Source organism: Eurytemora carolleeae, unplaced genomic scaffold (genome assembly GCF_000591075.1).
Source record: "Eurytemora carolleeae unplaced genomic scaffold, Eaff_2.0 scaffold431, whole genome shotgun sequence".
Taxonomy (NCBI): domain Eukaryota; kingdom Metazoa; phylum Arthropoda; class Copepoda; order Calanoida; family Temoridae; genus Eurytemora; species Eurytemora carolleeae.
Window position 1 is genome coordinate 128,350 of NW_019396340.1, and position 17,254 is coordinate 145,603.

General features: G+C 33.8%; 1 protein-coding gene across 2 annotated transcripts; it reads right to left on the reverse strand.

Moving 5' to 3' along the window:
* Positions 1 to 116: 116 nt before the first annotated feature.
* LOC111701277 (phosphoenolpyruvate carboxykinase [GTP]) lies at positions 117 to 13,550 on the reverse strand. Of its 2 annotated transcripts, none has more exons than XM_023472473.1 (21): positions 13,448 to 13,550; positions 12,603 to 12,684; positions 12,358 to 12,405; positions 11,820 to 11,939; positions 10,641 to 10,730; positions 10,255 to 10,342; positions 8,631 to 8,779; positions 8,386 to 8,456; positions 8,181 to 8,296; positions 6,908 to 7,014; positions 5,794 to 5,893; positions 5,340 to 5,400; positions 4,986 to 5,046; positions 4,366 to 4,436; positions 3,680 to 3,834; positions 3,511 to 3,621; positions 3,236 to 3,305; positions 3,009 to 3,091; positions 2,161 to 2,239; positions 730 to 807; positions 117 to 478 (listed from the first exon to the last, which is right to left on the reverse strand). In XM_023472473.1, the coding sequence occupies exons 1-21, from the start codon at positions 13,465 to 13,467 to the stop codon at positions 373 to 375; spliced, it is 1,866 nt and encodes a 621-aa protein (XP_023328241.1). In that variant the 5' UTR covers positions 13,468 to 13,550; the 3' UTR covers positions 117 to 372. The 2 variants fall into 2 exon arrangements, with proteins under 2 accessions (XP_023328241.1, XP_023328240.1); XM_023472472.1 differs by having other exon boundaries at positions 3,236 to 3,301; positions 3,507 to 3,621.
* Positions 13,551 to 17,254: the final 3,704 nt, after the last annotated feature.

Below are 17,254 nucleotides of genomic sequence, written 5' to 3' on the forward strand. Positions count from 1 at the left end.
CATAAAATAATTCACTTATTACTAAAACATAAAAAACTAGATTGTCATCATCATTTTGTAAAAAAATACTATATTAATTTAACGTACTTAACATTCTATTAACTTTTAACGATAAATATTAAAAATATGAAATTTATTAGTTTTGAAATTCATAAAAATCTACTCGATGAACTCTCAGTACATAATGAACTTCGAGTACTTGATAAGCTCCTTGTACTCGATGAACTCCTTGTGCTCGAAGAACTCATTGTACTACGTGAACTCCTAGTACACGAAGAACTCCTTGTACTCGATGAACTCATTGTATACGATAAACTCATTGTACTACATGAACTCAAAGTACACCAAGAACTCCTTGTACTCGATGAACCCCTAGTACTCGTCGTCAGCGTAGTACTCCGTGAAGACCTGAATCCTCCTCTCTAGGTTACCGAGCTGGTCCAACATCTCCTTGGGTAGGGAGGATCCAACTTGTTCTCTAAAATACAAAAATATTTAGAGTATAAATTCCAAAAATATTTAGAATATAAATTCCAAAAATATTTAGAATATAAATTCCAAAAATATTTAGAATATAAATTCCAAAAATATTTTGAAATTCCAAAAAAAGGAAAAGTCAAAAATGAAAAAATTACTTTGGTTTCGTTTAGTTTAGAACACAGGAAGAATCAATTTTTATATCGTGAGAAATTAAAGACAAGAAACATGAAAATATTTTATATATAATACCGGAAGTATGATCTCATCTCATCGGCTTCTTCCTTCCAGAATACTGTCGGGGTAGAAAGTAGTTCGTCCATATCCGGTCTAAATTTAGTCAACATGTATTTCTGAATTTACATCCTAGTATACGTGTATTACTGTATTTGTATCCTAGTATACTTTTGCTACTTTATTTGTATCCTAGTATACTTCTACTACTGTATTTGTATCCTAGTATACGTCTACTACTGTATTTGTATCCTAGTATACTTCTACTACTGTATTTATATCCTAGTATACTTCTACTACTGTATTTATATCCTAGTATACTTCTACTACTGTATTTATATCCTAGTATACTTCTACTACTGTATTTGTATCCTAGTATACGTCTATTACTGTATTTGTATCCTAGAATACTTCTACTACTGTATTTGTATCCTAGTATACTTCTACTACTGTATTTGTATCCTAGTATACTTCTACTATTGTATTTGTATCATAGTATACTTCTACTACTTGATTTGTATCCTAGTATACTTCTACTACTGTATTTGTATCCAAGTATACGTCTATTACTGTATTTGTATCCTAGTATACGTCTATTTCTGTATTTGTATCCTAGTATACTTCTACTACTGTATTTGTATCCTAGTATACTTCTACTACTGTATTTGTAGCCTAGTATACTTCTACTATTGTATTTGTGTCATAGTATACTTCTACTACTTGATTTGTATCCTAGTATACTTCTACTACTGTATTTGTATCCAAGTATACTTATACTACTGTATTTGTATCCTAGTATACGTCTATTTCTGTATTTGTATCCTAGTATAATTCTACTACTGTATTTGTAGACCAGTATATTTCTTCTACTGTATTTGTATCCCAGTATACGTCTATTACTGTATTTGTATCCTAGTATACTTCTATTACTGTATTTGTATCCTAGTATACTTCTACTACTGTATTTGTATCCCAGTATACGTCTATTACTGTATTTGTATCTTAGTATACGTCTATTACTGTATTTATATCCTAGTATACTTCTACTACTGTATTTGTATCCTATTATCTCTGTAATACTATATTTGTATCCTAGTATACCTGTATACCTGCATTTATATTCTAGTATTTCTGTATTCCTGTATTTATATTCTAGTATTTCTGTATTTATTATCCTAGTATCTTTGTATATATATTCCTGTATTTGTATTCCAGTATCTCTGTATTACTGAACTTAGATCCTGATAGTATCCCAGTATATCAGTATTTACATCCCTGCATACGTATTCCTGTGTTTGTATCCTAATGTCCCAGTGAAATTTCGCAAAAAAATCCGCACAAAACTAGAATTGAAGCTGCAACAACATATCGCAAAAAACTAGCGGCGGAACAAAAAAAGTCCACTCAAAACCTTAATCTTAACCATGTAAAGATATATCTAGTATTTACCTATCATCCAGATCCATAACATTTATCCCATTACAGGTTGGAACCCATCCTACACACCTTCCACTGGCAGGCAGTACACCTAAACAATATATTGCAGTACATCTAAACATACAGTACAGTACAACAAAACAATATAATGCAGTACACCTAAACAATATACTTCAGTACGACTAAACAATATATTCCAGTACACCTAAGCAATATATTGCTTTTAACATCCTAGGATACTAGAAGAACACTGATGCATCTATTATTGTTTACAAACACCGCCCAGAGAGAATTGGTTTCAATTTGTACGCAGAGAATGCGAAACAGCAATTAACTTTTCTTGTCTTATTACCTTGACCTAAACAATGTATTGCAGTACACCTAAACAATATATTGCAGTACACCACAACAGATTGCAGTACAACTAACCATTATATTGCAGTACACATGAACAAAATATTGAACACCTTAACAATATAATGCAGTAAACCTAAACAATATATTGCAGTACATTTCAATATATTGCAGTACACCTTTACAATATATTGCAGTAAACCTAAACAATATATTGCAGTACATTTCAATATATTGCAGTACACCTAAACAAAATATTGCAGTACATTTCAATATATTGCAATACATTTCTACATATTGCAGTACACCTAAACAATATATTGCAGTACTTTTTAATATATTGCAGTACATTTCCATATATTGAAGTACACCTGAACAATATATTGCAGTACATTTCAATATATTGCAGTACACCTAAACAATACGACCCCACCCCCTCCAGAAATGGATTGTGTCTCCTTGAATTGATTTAAGAATCAAATTTTTATTAATCTTGTTTTGAATACCTGCAGCTCGTCCTAGAATCCAATCAATAACACGAATATTATCTCCAAATCCAGGCCATAGTAGACCTCCATCATGACCTCGTCTAAACACAATAATAGGTAGATATGCAATGGACCTAATTTATTGGTAAAGATAATAATGAATGCAACGCAGATTTCCTTCTGAAATCCTCTACGGCTATACAGGTTCTTGTCGTCATGGCTGTAGATTGACTCATAACGTTTACCTGAACCAATTAACCATGAAGACTGGAGGTTTAATCTTCAGCTTCTTCCCCATACTAATCCAATGCCTGATCAAGACCGGGTAAAATAAACAATTAAGCTGAAAAATTTGTTTATCTTTCTTCGTCTTTCTTGCAAGTCAAATGCAACAGCAATATATAAAAAATACATGTACTAGCTATTAAACCAAAACCCAGCAAGGCAAGACATTATCAAATAGAAAAAACATTTAGTATTAGAATTTCAAAGACATAATTGATTTTCCCGCCATTCCTGAGATAATCTCCGAAGTTGTACCCGAAAAATGGCCTCATTGAGAACGGATCATGCATTATCTGCTTTCCTTTAAACTCAGCTGCAGCTGTAGCTTCGGACTTCACACAAGCGCCTGGGAAAAAATATAGTTTAGTTCTTGATTAATAAAACAGCCTCGTTATCGTACATACCCATGAAAACGCCATGTTCCCAAGATATCGCCTGATAAACCAGAGGAACGCCGGAAGGACGACGACCTCCAAACAAGATGGCCGCGATAGGAACTCCAGCTGGGTCTTCAGCTGATTCATCTAACACCGGACAGTTCAGTAGCGGAGTACAGAACCTAAATTGAAATTAAAGGTGAAAAAACGGTTGGATTAATTATCTATACCTCGAGTTGGAATGAGTAGCAGGGTTGGCTGAATTATCTATACCTTGAGTTGGAATGAGTAGCAGGGTTGGATTAATTATCTATACCTTGAGCTAGGATAAGTAGCAGGGTTGGATGAATTATTTATAATTTTAGCAGGGATGAAAAGCAGGGTTGGATAAATTATTCATCCCTGGAGTTGGAATGAGGAGCAGGGTTGGATGAATTATCTATAAATTAAGTTAGGATGAGGAGCAGGGTTGGATGAATTGTCTATACCTTGATTCGGGATGAGGAGTAGGGTTGGATGAATTATCTATGCCTTGAGTTAGGATGAGTAGCAGGGTCGGATGAATTGTATATACCTTGAGTTAGTATGACGGGATGAGGAGTAGGGTTGGATGAATTATCTATGCCTTGAGTTAGGATGAGTACTGCAGGGTTGGATGAATTATCTATACCTTGAGTTGGGATGAGCTGCAGGGTTGGATGAATTATCTATACCTTGAATTGGGATGAGCTGCAGGGTTGGATGAGGTTGGTCTCCATGGTTTTCCTTTCCAATCAATACAACTCTATGTGACAGATGAGTCAGGCTTTTTAAAATTCTAAATAGTTTAATTAATCTCAACTTTCATCCATGTACTTTCATCCATGTACTTTCATCCATGTACTTTCATCCACGTACTTTCATCCACGTACTTTCTTCCATGTACTTTCATCCATTCCATGTACTTTCATCCATGTACTTTCATCCATGTACTTTCATCCATGTACTTTCATCCATGTACTTTCATCCACTTAATAAAATGACTAAATATCAATTTCTCTCATCCAAAATCTTCAATCCATCACAATGTTGTCTATTTTCTTCTAGAATAAATATTTCTACATTAAAAAGCCAACTGGGAATGTATTTAATGAATTGGAGAGGTCGCTGAACTATATACGAGTCCTTATGAATTATCGGTAATTCAGGATTTTAACCAGAAGCAGGTGTTTCAGCTACCTCTTTCGGTCCCAGTTCATAGAAACTTTCGCTAATTTAATTTTTTTTTAAACAATTCGGGCTTTTGTGTTCTGATTCATGAAAATATTATATTATATTTGTTGACAGATCTTTCCTTTGGTTTATCTCCCATTCCTTCCCACCATACTCCACCATCATCTGTCATCGCAACATTACTAAATAATATTTTTTTTACCTGAAATTTAAAACTTACAGAAATTAAACTTTATTAACAAAGCTCTCCGTATTGAAAAGTAATTTAGAGTTTTTAAAATATCAAGTTTTTTTGTAGCTTTTGTTGATTTTCAAATTGATTTCAATTCTAATTCCCAATTCTAAAAATTTAGAAAAATCCCTTTACAGAGTTTGGAAAGAATTTAAACTTTCTGATGTTTGGAAACGATAGAAGAAAAGGAAAGCGTGTAAAATAAAGAAATTTAGAGATCTAAAATTGATAAATTAATCTTACCTAAAAATAGTATCCTTAAAAATGGATTGCATGGCTACTGGGTTGCTAGTGTAGCTAGTGCCTGAATGGTAGAAACGGTTAGCAGTCAATAAGATATTCATAAATCCAAAGTTAATTTTCAAAAGAAATCTCATGATTTTAGAATTTAATAATTTTCAGTTTTTACAGTGATCCCATTAAACTGTGGAATAAAAATACTACAATTATTAGATTCAAGTTATGATGTTAAATATTCCAATGAGCAAGACACACAACAATTGTGCAGTGTACACAGACCCATTTCGCTTGATAAGTTAATTTTCAAGCTATTGGTAAAACTTACTGCTTTGCAACATTCTCAAATAGACTTAAGATTTCACATATTTATGGTTTTCACTGTAAATTATTTCCCCCCTTTGTCACACTCTAGATTGGGGTTCTATCTTGGGTTTTCTATTCCAAGTTTATTTAGTACCTGGAGCTACTCCGAAGAATCCGTTCTCTGGGTTGATTGCTCTGAGCTGACCCTTCTCATCTGGTCTCAACCAGGCAATATCGTCTCCAACTACACTCACCTATACATTAATATGTCAGAGAATGCAGAGATACTTAGAATCCACGAAATAATGAATAATAGATGAATTTAAGGAAGGGTCTAGATTAATATAAGATAATCTAGACTACACTGTAACCCTCCCAGTGTAGATATACATTATTCACATTACACCAAGGTTGTTTATTAAGGTTAATACTCTGGATGCGCTCAAACTAACAGAAAATGGCGTCTTAATAGAAATAGACACTCAAAATCCTCATATGAAGTAACTACTTTTTGGCTCAAAGATGAAGTGACAGCGTTGTTGGTGAGTGGAGGAAGGATTTTCTTCGCTTGTCGGCTGTAAACAGTGGAAAAATCCTTCCCCCCTCTCACCATCCGGGCGTTCAGGGTTCTTCAATGAATAGATGAATATACCTTGTATCCTGGCAACCTAGGTTGCATCATTGCAAGGTTGGTTTTACCACAAGCTGAGGGGAATACTGCAACTATATATTTATAATGCCTTGTATCCTGGCAACCTAGGTTGCATCATTGCAAAGTTGGTTTTACCACAAGCAGAGGGAAATGCAGCAACTATATATTTATAATACCTTGTATCCTGGCAGCCTAGGTTGCATTATTGCAAGGTTGGTTTTACCACAAGCTGAGGGGAATGCAGCAACTATGTATTTATAATACCTTGTATCCTGGCAGCCTAGGTTGCATCATTGCAAGGTTGGTTTTACCACAAGCAGAGGGGAATGCAGCAACTATATATTTATAATACCTTGTATCCTGGTAACCTAGGTTGCATCATTGCAAGGTCGGTTTTACCACAAGCTGAAGGGAATACTGCAACTATATATTTATAATACCTTGTATCCTGGCAACCTAGGTTGCATCATTGCCAGGTTGGTTTCACCACAAGCTGAGGGGAATGCATCAACTATATATTTATGATACCTTGTATCCTGGCAACTTAGGTTGCATCATTGCAAGGTTGGTTTTACCACAAGCAGAGGGGAATGCATCAACTATATATTTATAATACCTTGTATCCTGGCAACCTAGGTTGCATCATTGCAAGGTTGGTTTTACCACAAGCTGAAGGGAATGCAGCAACTATATATTTCTTCTCTCCCTGAGAATTAGTGATCCCTACAAACAGATATGTTCAACATTTTCAAGTGCGAGCTGTAATCAATAAGTTACTCTAAAATTTTCTTATGGGTATTCTAGAAGTCTCAGCTCTAAAATTATTTTTTTAAGTTCACTGTATCTATACTGGAAACATTTTTGGTCAGGTTGGCGTCAAGCAGATTGTTGTTATGATGTAAGGAGTATCTCCTGAAGGTGGATTAATTAGCTTCGTTGTCACAGCATAGGAATATCTAGAATATTGACCAGAGAAAGAGAACACTTTGAAGGCTCGGCTACACAAAAATGTTTTTTTTCTTCGATTAAAAAGATTAAAAAAATGACAAAAATCTGGGAAAAATTTGTCCAAAAGTTTTTAACCTAGGACCAGAGAGATATCATTGATTATGTATCTCGTATGTAAATCAAAGTCAGAAAATTCCTCAAAAGTCCTCATACATTAAATACTTGATCTCTTTTCATCGTTCTTAAAGGTTCTAACACAGACTTTGTTGGATCAAGTTTGGAACCCTTTTGAAATTTTTCTTGTTGTGATGAACGAAGCTGATATTCTTCTTACAATTACTACAAAGATCTGATCGACATGAACTAATATGAAAAATATTGCGGTATAAATAAAGTAACTTTCAAGAAAAAAATGTCAGGGCTGAGACTTCTGCAGGTACTAATAATTTATTTTTAGCGAAACTTATTGATCTCACTTCGTATAGCGTGTTTGGATCCAAAAAACTTCAATTCTAACCCGATTCGACTCATTCTTACCCGATTCGACTCATTTGTTGTGGAACCTCACATTTTCAGAAATAAACAATTGCGAATAATTTCTATTTACATTTACACACTTGTTTATAATCTTTCAATGGTTAAAAAATGAAAATTTTGAGAAATTATAGTTTATTTATTGGAAAATGTACAAATAAAAACGTGCCGTTTAGTTTTTGATAAAAATGGAAAATGAACTGTACACAATTGGTTAAGATCAATAAATATAAGAAGTAATTTCTCTGTTTGTGTGTCTATTTGTTTGTATGTCCGTTCATAACTCAGGAACCCATTAAACCAATTTGCAAAACAAATCTAGAATAATGTATTTTTCGAGCTGCAAGAATCCTATAGACAGGGGCAAATTTTTGGCGTAAGTAAAAAAAAAAATTTATTTTTTTTACCAGATATCAACATATGCTCAGCTAACCAGCCTTCCTTCCTAGCCATAGCGCTTCCTAACCGCAGTGCTAAACATTTCTTTCCCAGGAGAGAATTCCCTCCGTAGCCAGATCCAAAACTAAACAATTGATATTTTCATTTCAAACCGGAGATTTACAATTAATTTAAAAATTGCAAAAGACGACATTTAGAAACGGTGTATAATACCTGATAATTTCTGAAGTATCAGGTTTGTGGGCTACCAACACATTCTCAGGATTACAGGGCCAAATAACACTCTTAATAAAAAAATATTAAATATAAACTCACTGTTTAGTAGATCCGGTCCACCGATTTGATTTTACTTCTTAAGATAAATTCAAGTTTCATCTGTGTGAAAACGATATCAACTATGATGGTGTAACTTAAGTAATCATGTAAATCTAATTTCTTAGAATTTCTAATTTATCCACCTGTTGTCCAGGGGCTAGAGGAGCCCCTATACTATGAACCCCCTTGATGAACTGCCCCTCCTCCCCTAGCACCTGGAGAACCTTAGCTCCAACCCTGGTCATTATACGCATACTCACAGCAACATACGCACTATCAGTTATCTCAATTCCTAAAATAAAAATAAAATTATCATAAATTCCCAACAAAATCTTTTTTTTGAGTCGCTTAGTTTTAGAACCTATTGGTCTCATACTGAAGGTATTTTTACCTTTTCTAGATAGTTTAGAACCTAATGGTCTCATACTGAAGGTGTTTTTACCTATTTTAGATAGTTTAGAACCTATTGGTCCCATACTGAAAATGTTTTTACCTATTTAAGATAGTTTAGAACCTATTGGTACCATACTGAAGATGTTTTTACCTATTTTTAGATAGTTTAGAACCTATTGGTACCATACTGAAGATGTTTTTACCTTTTTTAGATAGTTTAGAACCTATTGGTCCCATACTGAAGGTGTTTTTACCTTTTTTAGATAGTTTAGAACTATTGGTCCCATACTGAAGGTGCTTTTACCTATTTTAGATAGTTTAGAACCTATTGGTCCCATACTGAAGATGTTAATTACCTATATTAGATAGTTTAAAACCTATTGGTCTCATACTGAAGATGTTAATTACCTATTTTAGATAGTTTAGAACCTATTGGTCCCATACTGAAAATGTTTTTACCTATTTTAGATAGTTTAGAACCTATTGGTCCCATACTGAAGGTGGTTTTACCTCTTTTAGATAGTTTAGATCCTATTGGTCCCATACTGAAGATGTTAACTACCTATTTTAGATAGTTTAGAACCTATTGGTCCCATATTGATGATGTTTTAACCTATTTTAGATAGTTTAGAACCTATTGGTCCCATACTGAAGATGTTAATTACCTATTTTAGATAGTTTAGGACCTATTGGTCCCATACTGAAGATGTTAATTACCTATTTTAGATAGTTTAGAACCTACTGGTCCCATACTGAAAATGTTAATTACCTATTTTAGAGAGTTTAGAACCTACTGGTCCCATACTGAAGGTGTTTTTACCTATTTTAGATAGTTTAGAACCTATTGGTCCCATACTGAAGATGTTAATTACCTATTTTAGATAGTTTAGAACCTATTGGTCCCATAATTACCTATATTAGATAGTTTAAAACCTATTGGTCTCATACTGAAGATGTTAATTACCTATTTTAGATAGTTTAGAACCTATTGGTCCCATACTGAAAATGTTTTTACCTATTTTAGATAGTTTAGAACCTATTGGTCCCATACTGAAGGTGGTTTTACCTATTTTAGATAGTTTAGAACCTATTGGTCCCATACTGAAGATGTTAACTACCTATTTTAGATAGTTTAGATCCTATTGGTCCAATTCTGAAGATGTTAACTACCTATTTTAGATAGTTTAGAACCTATTGGTCCCATACTGAAGGTATTTTTACCTATTTTAGAGAGTTTAGAACCTATTGGTCCCATACTGAAGGTATTTTTACCTATTTTAGAGAGTTTAGAACCTATTGGTCCCATACTGAAGGTGGTTTTACCTATTTTAGATAGTTTAGAACCTATTGGTCCCATACTGAAGATGTTTTTACCTATTTTAGATAGTTTAGAACCTATTGGTCCCATACTAAAGGGAATAACGTACATAGTTCTTCCCGCCATACAGCCTGGGAAGAGCTCCTAGACATAGGGTTAATGATGGATCAAGATGTTATCAGATCAAGGTTTGAAATTATGATTGGTAAAACCTTTAAATTAGACAGGGCCGTGCTGATAGTTATCTACCTGCCAGCCAATTTTCGTTAATATAGTGTACATTAGTGCTTTATACACTGTAACCTTGTTGACATTTAGCTTAAATCAATCAATTTAAAGGTTTACACATTGGATATTAAGAGTTCAGTCGTGGTGTTGCTAACCAATATAAACTGTTACCAAGGTTAAAAGAATAAAAATAATTGATAAAATGATTTTATACCTTTACTTTAGCCTCTAGGTCCTGAGGAGACATCCAGTTTCCTAGTTTCCCTGAATACTTTTCAGTCACAGGAACAGACTCAATCTCACTCTAAACACGGATTTTTTATTAAAATAAAATGTCCCTAAATTATTTTGTTTTCTATATTTAGGAACAAAAGCACATGCCGTAGACATAAGCGTCCAACTCCAGATATCTGGGTTGATATAAACGTCCTATACTCTAAATACCTGGGTTGATATAAACAAGATACTCTAGATACCTGGGTTGATAAAAACAAGATACTTTAGATACCCAGGTTGATAAAAACAAGATACTTTAGATACCCAGGTTGATATAAACAAGATACTCTAGATACATGGGTTGATAAAAACAAGATACTTTAGATACCCAGGTTGATATAAACAAAGTACTCTAGATACATGGGCTGATATAAGCGTCCTACTCCAGATACCTGGGTTGATATAAACAAGCTACTCTAGATACCTGGGTTAATATAGCTACTCTAGTAATATAAACATCCTTCTCCCAAGATACCTGGGTTGATAAAAGCGTCCTAATCCTCTAGATACCTGGGTTGATAAAATTGTCCTACTCTAGGTACCTGGGTTGATATAAACGTCCTACTCTAGATACATTGGTTGATATAAACGTCCTACTCCAGATACCTGTGTTGATATAACCTTCCTACTCTCTAGATACCTGTGTTGATATAAACATCCTTCTCCCAAGATACCAGGGTTGATATAAACGTCCTACTCTAGATACATGGGTTGATATAAACGTCCTACTCTAGATACCTGTGTTGATATCAAGTGTCCTACTCCAGATACCTGTGTTGATATAACCGTCCTACTTTCTAGATACCTGGGTTGATATAAACATCCTTATCCCCAGATACCTGGGTTGATATTAACATCCTTCTCCCAAGCTCCTGGGTTGAAATAAACATCCTTTTTTCAAGATACCTGGGGTTGATCCAAACACCCTAATGTAGTTACCCGAGTTGATATAAAAGTCCTACTCTCCAGATACCTTTTATTATATAAACATCTTAATCTAGTTAGCTGAGTTACGTCTTAATCTATATTCATATGTTGATATAAACGTCCTACTCTTGATACCTTGGAGGACATAAACGTCCTACGCTATAGATAATAAACGTCCTAATCTAGATACCTGCGTAGATATAAACGTCCTGCTCTCCGTCCTGGCAACATCTTTAGGATCTGTCCTGGCTAGGAAACAGTTCTCATATTTAGGTAGATGAATCAGAACTCCGGTACGCACCAACATTTTCTAAATATCAAAGTTTAACAAGTTTCCCGAACGTTTTTTGCTTTTCTCCATTTTGTTCAAACTTAAAGTAAACCTTACAAAGTTTAGTTGCATGATGCATCTTGTTCAATGTAAGGTTTTGAAAAATATTCATAATTTTAGGTCCAAGTAGTCTTCAGCCAGCTAAGAAAATTCTATATTCTTATGTTTTAATGAACACATTTCTTATTAGTTTCTAACAGAAAGTTTCATGACAGCCAAAGTTGAGTTATATTCTGAAAAATGGAATAATAATCAGACATTTAATATTAAGAACATTGAAAAAAATTGTCTAAATCTTGAGTCCTAACCCGTTCCCCGTCTCCCTCCCAGAATATGACGGAAACCCAGTTATAAATCTCTAAAGATGGTTTAATATTGAAAATTGATAAATTCTAACCTTCAAGGCCACGTCTTCTTCACTAGTTCCGTCCATAATATGAATATCCTGTACAAACACACAAAACAATCATATTTCATATTCCAAAACAAGTGTTTAAATTAAATAAAAATAAAGTTGCGAATGAAATAAAATATTATATATAAAAACTACATACTTCAATTTTTTAAAATGAATTTTAGTTTAAGCTCACATGAGATTAGCAACTGCTTTTGATGGTAGTGTTTAATTTTTGTATTATGTACCTGGGGTTCACAGATATCTGCCCAATGATTGATCCATTCACGAACATGCTGGGGTACTCCTTCCTGGAGTCCATTCATACTCCTAGATATATAGATATACACGAACATGTAGGGGCAAACCTTCCTGGAGTCCCTTCTTACTCCTACGATATATAGATATACACGAACATGTAGGGGAACTCGTTCCTGGAGTTCATTCATACTCCTTGATATATAGATATACACGGGTACTCCTTCCTGGATTCCATTCATACTCCTAGATATATAGATATACACGGACATGTAGGGGAACTCGTTCCTAGAGTCTATTCATACTCCTAGAAATATAGATATACAAGGGTACCCCTTACTTGGAGTCCTCTCATACTCCTAGATACATGTCGAGGTACTCCTTCCTGGAGTCCTTTCATACTCCTAGATACATAGATATACACGGGTACTCCTTACTGGAGTTCCCATCATACTCCTAGATATATAGATAAACACGGATATGTCGAGGTACTCCTTCCTGGAGTCCTTTCATACTCATAGAAATAAAAATATACACGGACTTGTAGGGGCACTCCTTTCTGGAGTCCTTTCATACTCCCCGATATATAGATATACACGGACATGTAGGGGCACACCTTCCTGGAGTCCTTTCATACTCCTAGATATATAGATGTACACGGACATGTCGGGGTACTCCTTTCTTGGAGTCCTTTCATACTCCTCGATATATATATAAAAATATGTATACAAAGACATGACGGGCTCTCCTTCCAGGAGTCCTTTCATACTCCTAAATAAGTGACAAAACTGTCACAAAAAAGATATTTTGTAAAATATAAATGGTTTCATGTAACCTTTCTTCACCCTTCACCATATTGGTTAGTGTCTATCTTGAAACTAGTTTATATTCTTGAAATCCTTGGTGATTTCTACGCAGGACTCTTCTGTACACAATTAACCCTTTATACTCGGACTCCTTCCTATTGGTCGAATACGAGGGCCTGGTTCCTATTTTTCCCTTCTTATTGGTCGACGCAAATGCACAAAAATCAGGGAAACTTCCAGTTCAAGAAATCTGCGTTTAAATTGCAATTGTCACGTATTCTCATAGTAACAAGGTTGTATAACTGCATAAAAGTAAGTACATTACATTTTTGCAGCTATTTTTTATTGGGGGGGGGGGGGGGGTTAATTAGCGTTAATTTTTACAATTGTGTGTTGTGTACTGCATTTAAGGGGTGTTAAATGCCGTACCTTAAGACTGTTTATGTTTATGTACAGGGTATCCCACGAAACATGACAGTAGCAAGACGACATGAAGGTCGTCTTTGATCTCTGTAAGAATTTGCGGCATATATTTGTAGACTTGATTATAAAAGTAAAGTTCTAGAGTTTATAATCCCGAAGTCAAAAGTCTTTAATTGGATATTTCCAAAATATAGTCTGCCTTTTTTGTGCGTAGATATGAAGACTTTTGTTCAGATTTCGACATTTCGGGTTTTGCTTTTTACCAGAGCCCTAAATTCAATATTTTCTAGAACAATTTACATTATCTTCAAGAGTAAAATGTTTCTATAAACACCTAAGCTTCCTCTAAGGTGAAATTGGAGAACTACTGACAAAGTTTAGTGTTTACACTGCAGGGAGTACAGGCCACAGGGAGACCAAATACAGTTAGTTTTGGATTTTTTAGGTATACGTTTTTATATATCGGTTTTAAAATACTTGACATTCATTCGCAAACCAGACCATGCTTGACAAGTATCATGTATAAATAAAGAAGCTGTAAAATATGTCCTGAGCTGGGAACTTTTGAATGGTATATATCGGGATTAATGCTTGATCCACTCTTTTTCTTAATCTCCAGATTAAGAAAAAGAGTGGATCAAGCATTAATCCCGATATCCACCATTCAAAAGTTTCCAGCTCAGCTCAGATTAATTAACCACACGGGATTAAGGATATCCTATTCTAAAGTTTTTAGAATTTGAATATCCATGATGCTATATCAATTGGACTTATATCCGATGAAGTAAAGTTAGCTGTTCACAACTCACAAACCGGCTTTAAGAGTATTTAAACAAATATTAATTTAATGATGTTTATATGAACATAAAAAAACATATTTTATCACATTTGAGGACTATAGTCCTTTTAAACGTTAGTCTTAAAAATCATTAATCCAAAACTTACGTTCGGTCAACCGATCATTAGTCCAATTGATATGACACCACAAATGCGGCAAAATTAAAACCGGTTATTCAAAAGTTAAAGAGTGCATCTCAAAGATAATATATTTATAGATATGCAGGCAGGTATAAATTTAGAGGTCTTGAGAAAATGTGCAAACAGCACCATCTCTGTCGTACGCATGGCATTTTATCCTCTGGATTGATGCTAATTTATCACTTTGTTTATGCGTGATAACACTAAATGCGTACTATAGTATCAACAATGTATACTGCATATTGTACTTAATGAAACAAATTAATCAATGCAAATAAAACTGAGGTAGGAATTTGACTAGACAAAGTTTAAATGTGCAAGTTGTACTGAATGGCATACTTAAATTAACGCAATTTAAATAAAAATTATGACTATAAAAGTACATCGAGTCTAGGACAAATTACAACTGATCTGATCATAACATAAACAAAACGCGTACTGTATGTTTGTGTTACCTTGAAATTTAATTTTATTGGTCAAACAGGTCCAGATAGCAACACTTGAACTATACAGGATGCAATACGCGTACTGTATGTTTATATAACACAAATGCGTATTTCCTACAGATAGCAGCAAGGGGAGAAAGGAATATAGAAAGTAATCAATTTGCTAAATTTGCTATAGATGTCTCTCCTTGCACATTTTCTCAGAGGTTCAAAAATTAGTTGTCTGCTACAAGCAATTTAGGAAGGAGGTTTCTACCTGCCTGCATATCTATATATATATTATCTTTGGTGCATCTCTAATCTCTATAAATGAATCTAATTACTAAATTAGTCTGTAGATTAGCAAAAAGAGAGGATCAAGCATTAATCTCAATATCCATCATTCTAAAGTTTTTAGCTCAGAGGTTAGAACATGTGTGTTGTGAATCTTGGGATCACGCAATGATTTCCATTGTATAGCGATCTTCGGATTCATTTAATTCCTCTTAAATACTCCGTGGTTTTCATACCTTGCAGCCATAGATTAATTAAAATAACAGATAGGATAAATAAATGTCGTCTTTTGAAGATTTGGATGAAACTCGTTCACAATAACCCTGAGGCAGTAGCCCAGATGAGTTTTGCTCAATCGGCGAAGAACAGGCTCTCTCTGTCTCGTAATTCTACGGAGACTGCGCGAAACTCCTCTGGGCTTCTGCCATAGGGTTATTGTGAACTAGTTTTAAAAAGACGACATCTAGTGTCCCATCTGTTATTTTAATTTATCTATACTTGCAGCCATAACTTTTTTTAACATTTATTTTTGTATTTGAAATTTTAACAAAATTTAAAAAAGAGCAGTGAATTTATTCTTTAAATGTTGTATCTTCTTTTTAGCTGATCATAAATCTGTTTTCTGTTTGTAGATTTATAGATTCTAATCCCTTGGGCCTTGTGAACACGGGGAATATGTTTTTTAACAAATGTTCCAAATTTTGTTTTTATCTAATATTACACATATTGCTCAGAGCTGCAGCTCTTCTTTTTAGCATATTTCTTCTTCATATAAAGGAACCAACCATTGATCTGAGAGAACCTTTTTACAAATTCCTAAGTATATTTTACATAATTTCCCGAACAAACTGCATTGTACAATGAATTATAAACTAACCCAAGGTCAAAATATCACCTAGAAATTTGGTTCACCCTAAGCAATACGAAGAAATTCAGGCTCACCCTTACTGTTGTTGTATTTTTAAACATTTCATCTTAAACGCATCAGCCTACTTATGATAATAATATAAAAGAGAAAAGGCAACTTTATGTTTAATTGTTTAATTAAACCAGAGGAGTGGCAAATATGAATTTGGAAAACAGATTTTACTTTTGTTCAATTCTAACTTCTATCTATCTATCTATCTATCTATCTATCGATCTCTCTGTCTGTCTATCTATATATCCTTATATCTATTTATTTATCTATCTATCTATCTGTCTGCAAGGTTTGTATAAGAGCGGCGGTTGGTAAAACTATCCTCAATGGAACCTCTGTAGAACCTCTATAGAACCTCTGTAGAACCTCTATAGAACCTCTATAGAACCTCTATAGGTTCCAACACAATACAAAACATGAAACAAAATATTCAAATTATTAAAAAACAACAAATTTTTTTTAAATCTAAGAAAAACCTAAATTAGGTTAAAATTAAATTTTCAAAAAAGAAACTTTTGAATAAATTTTTTAAATAAATTTTTCCCGAATATTGATAAATCTTTATTGCCAGCCAAGTTCAAGGAATTACAGAAGTTGCATAATAAGCTTACTTTGCCTTAACAGGTATACTGCAGTATACTATACATTCCGTATACAATAAAACATTAAGTAAACATTCTTTATACATTTGTTATAAATTCAGTATACATTCAGTATACAATAATACATTAAGTAAACATTCTTTATACTTTTGTTATAAATTCAGTATAAATTCAGTATAAATTCAGTATACATTC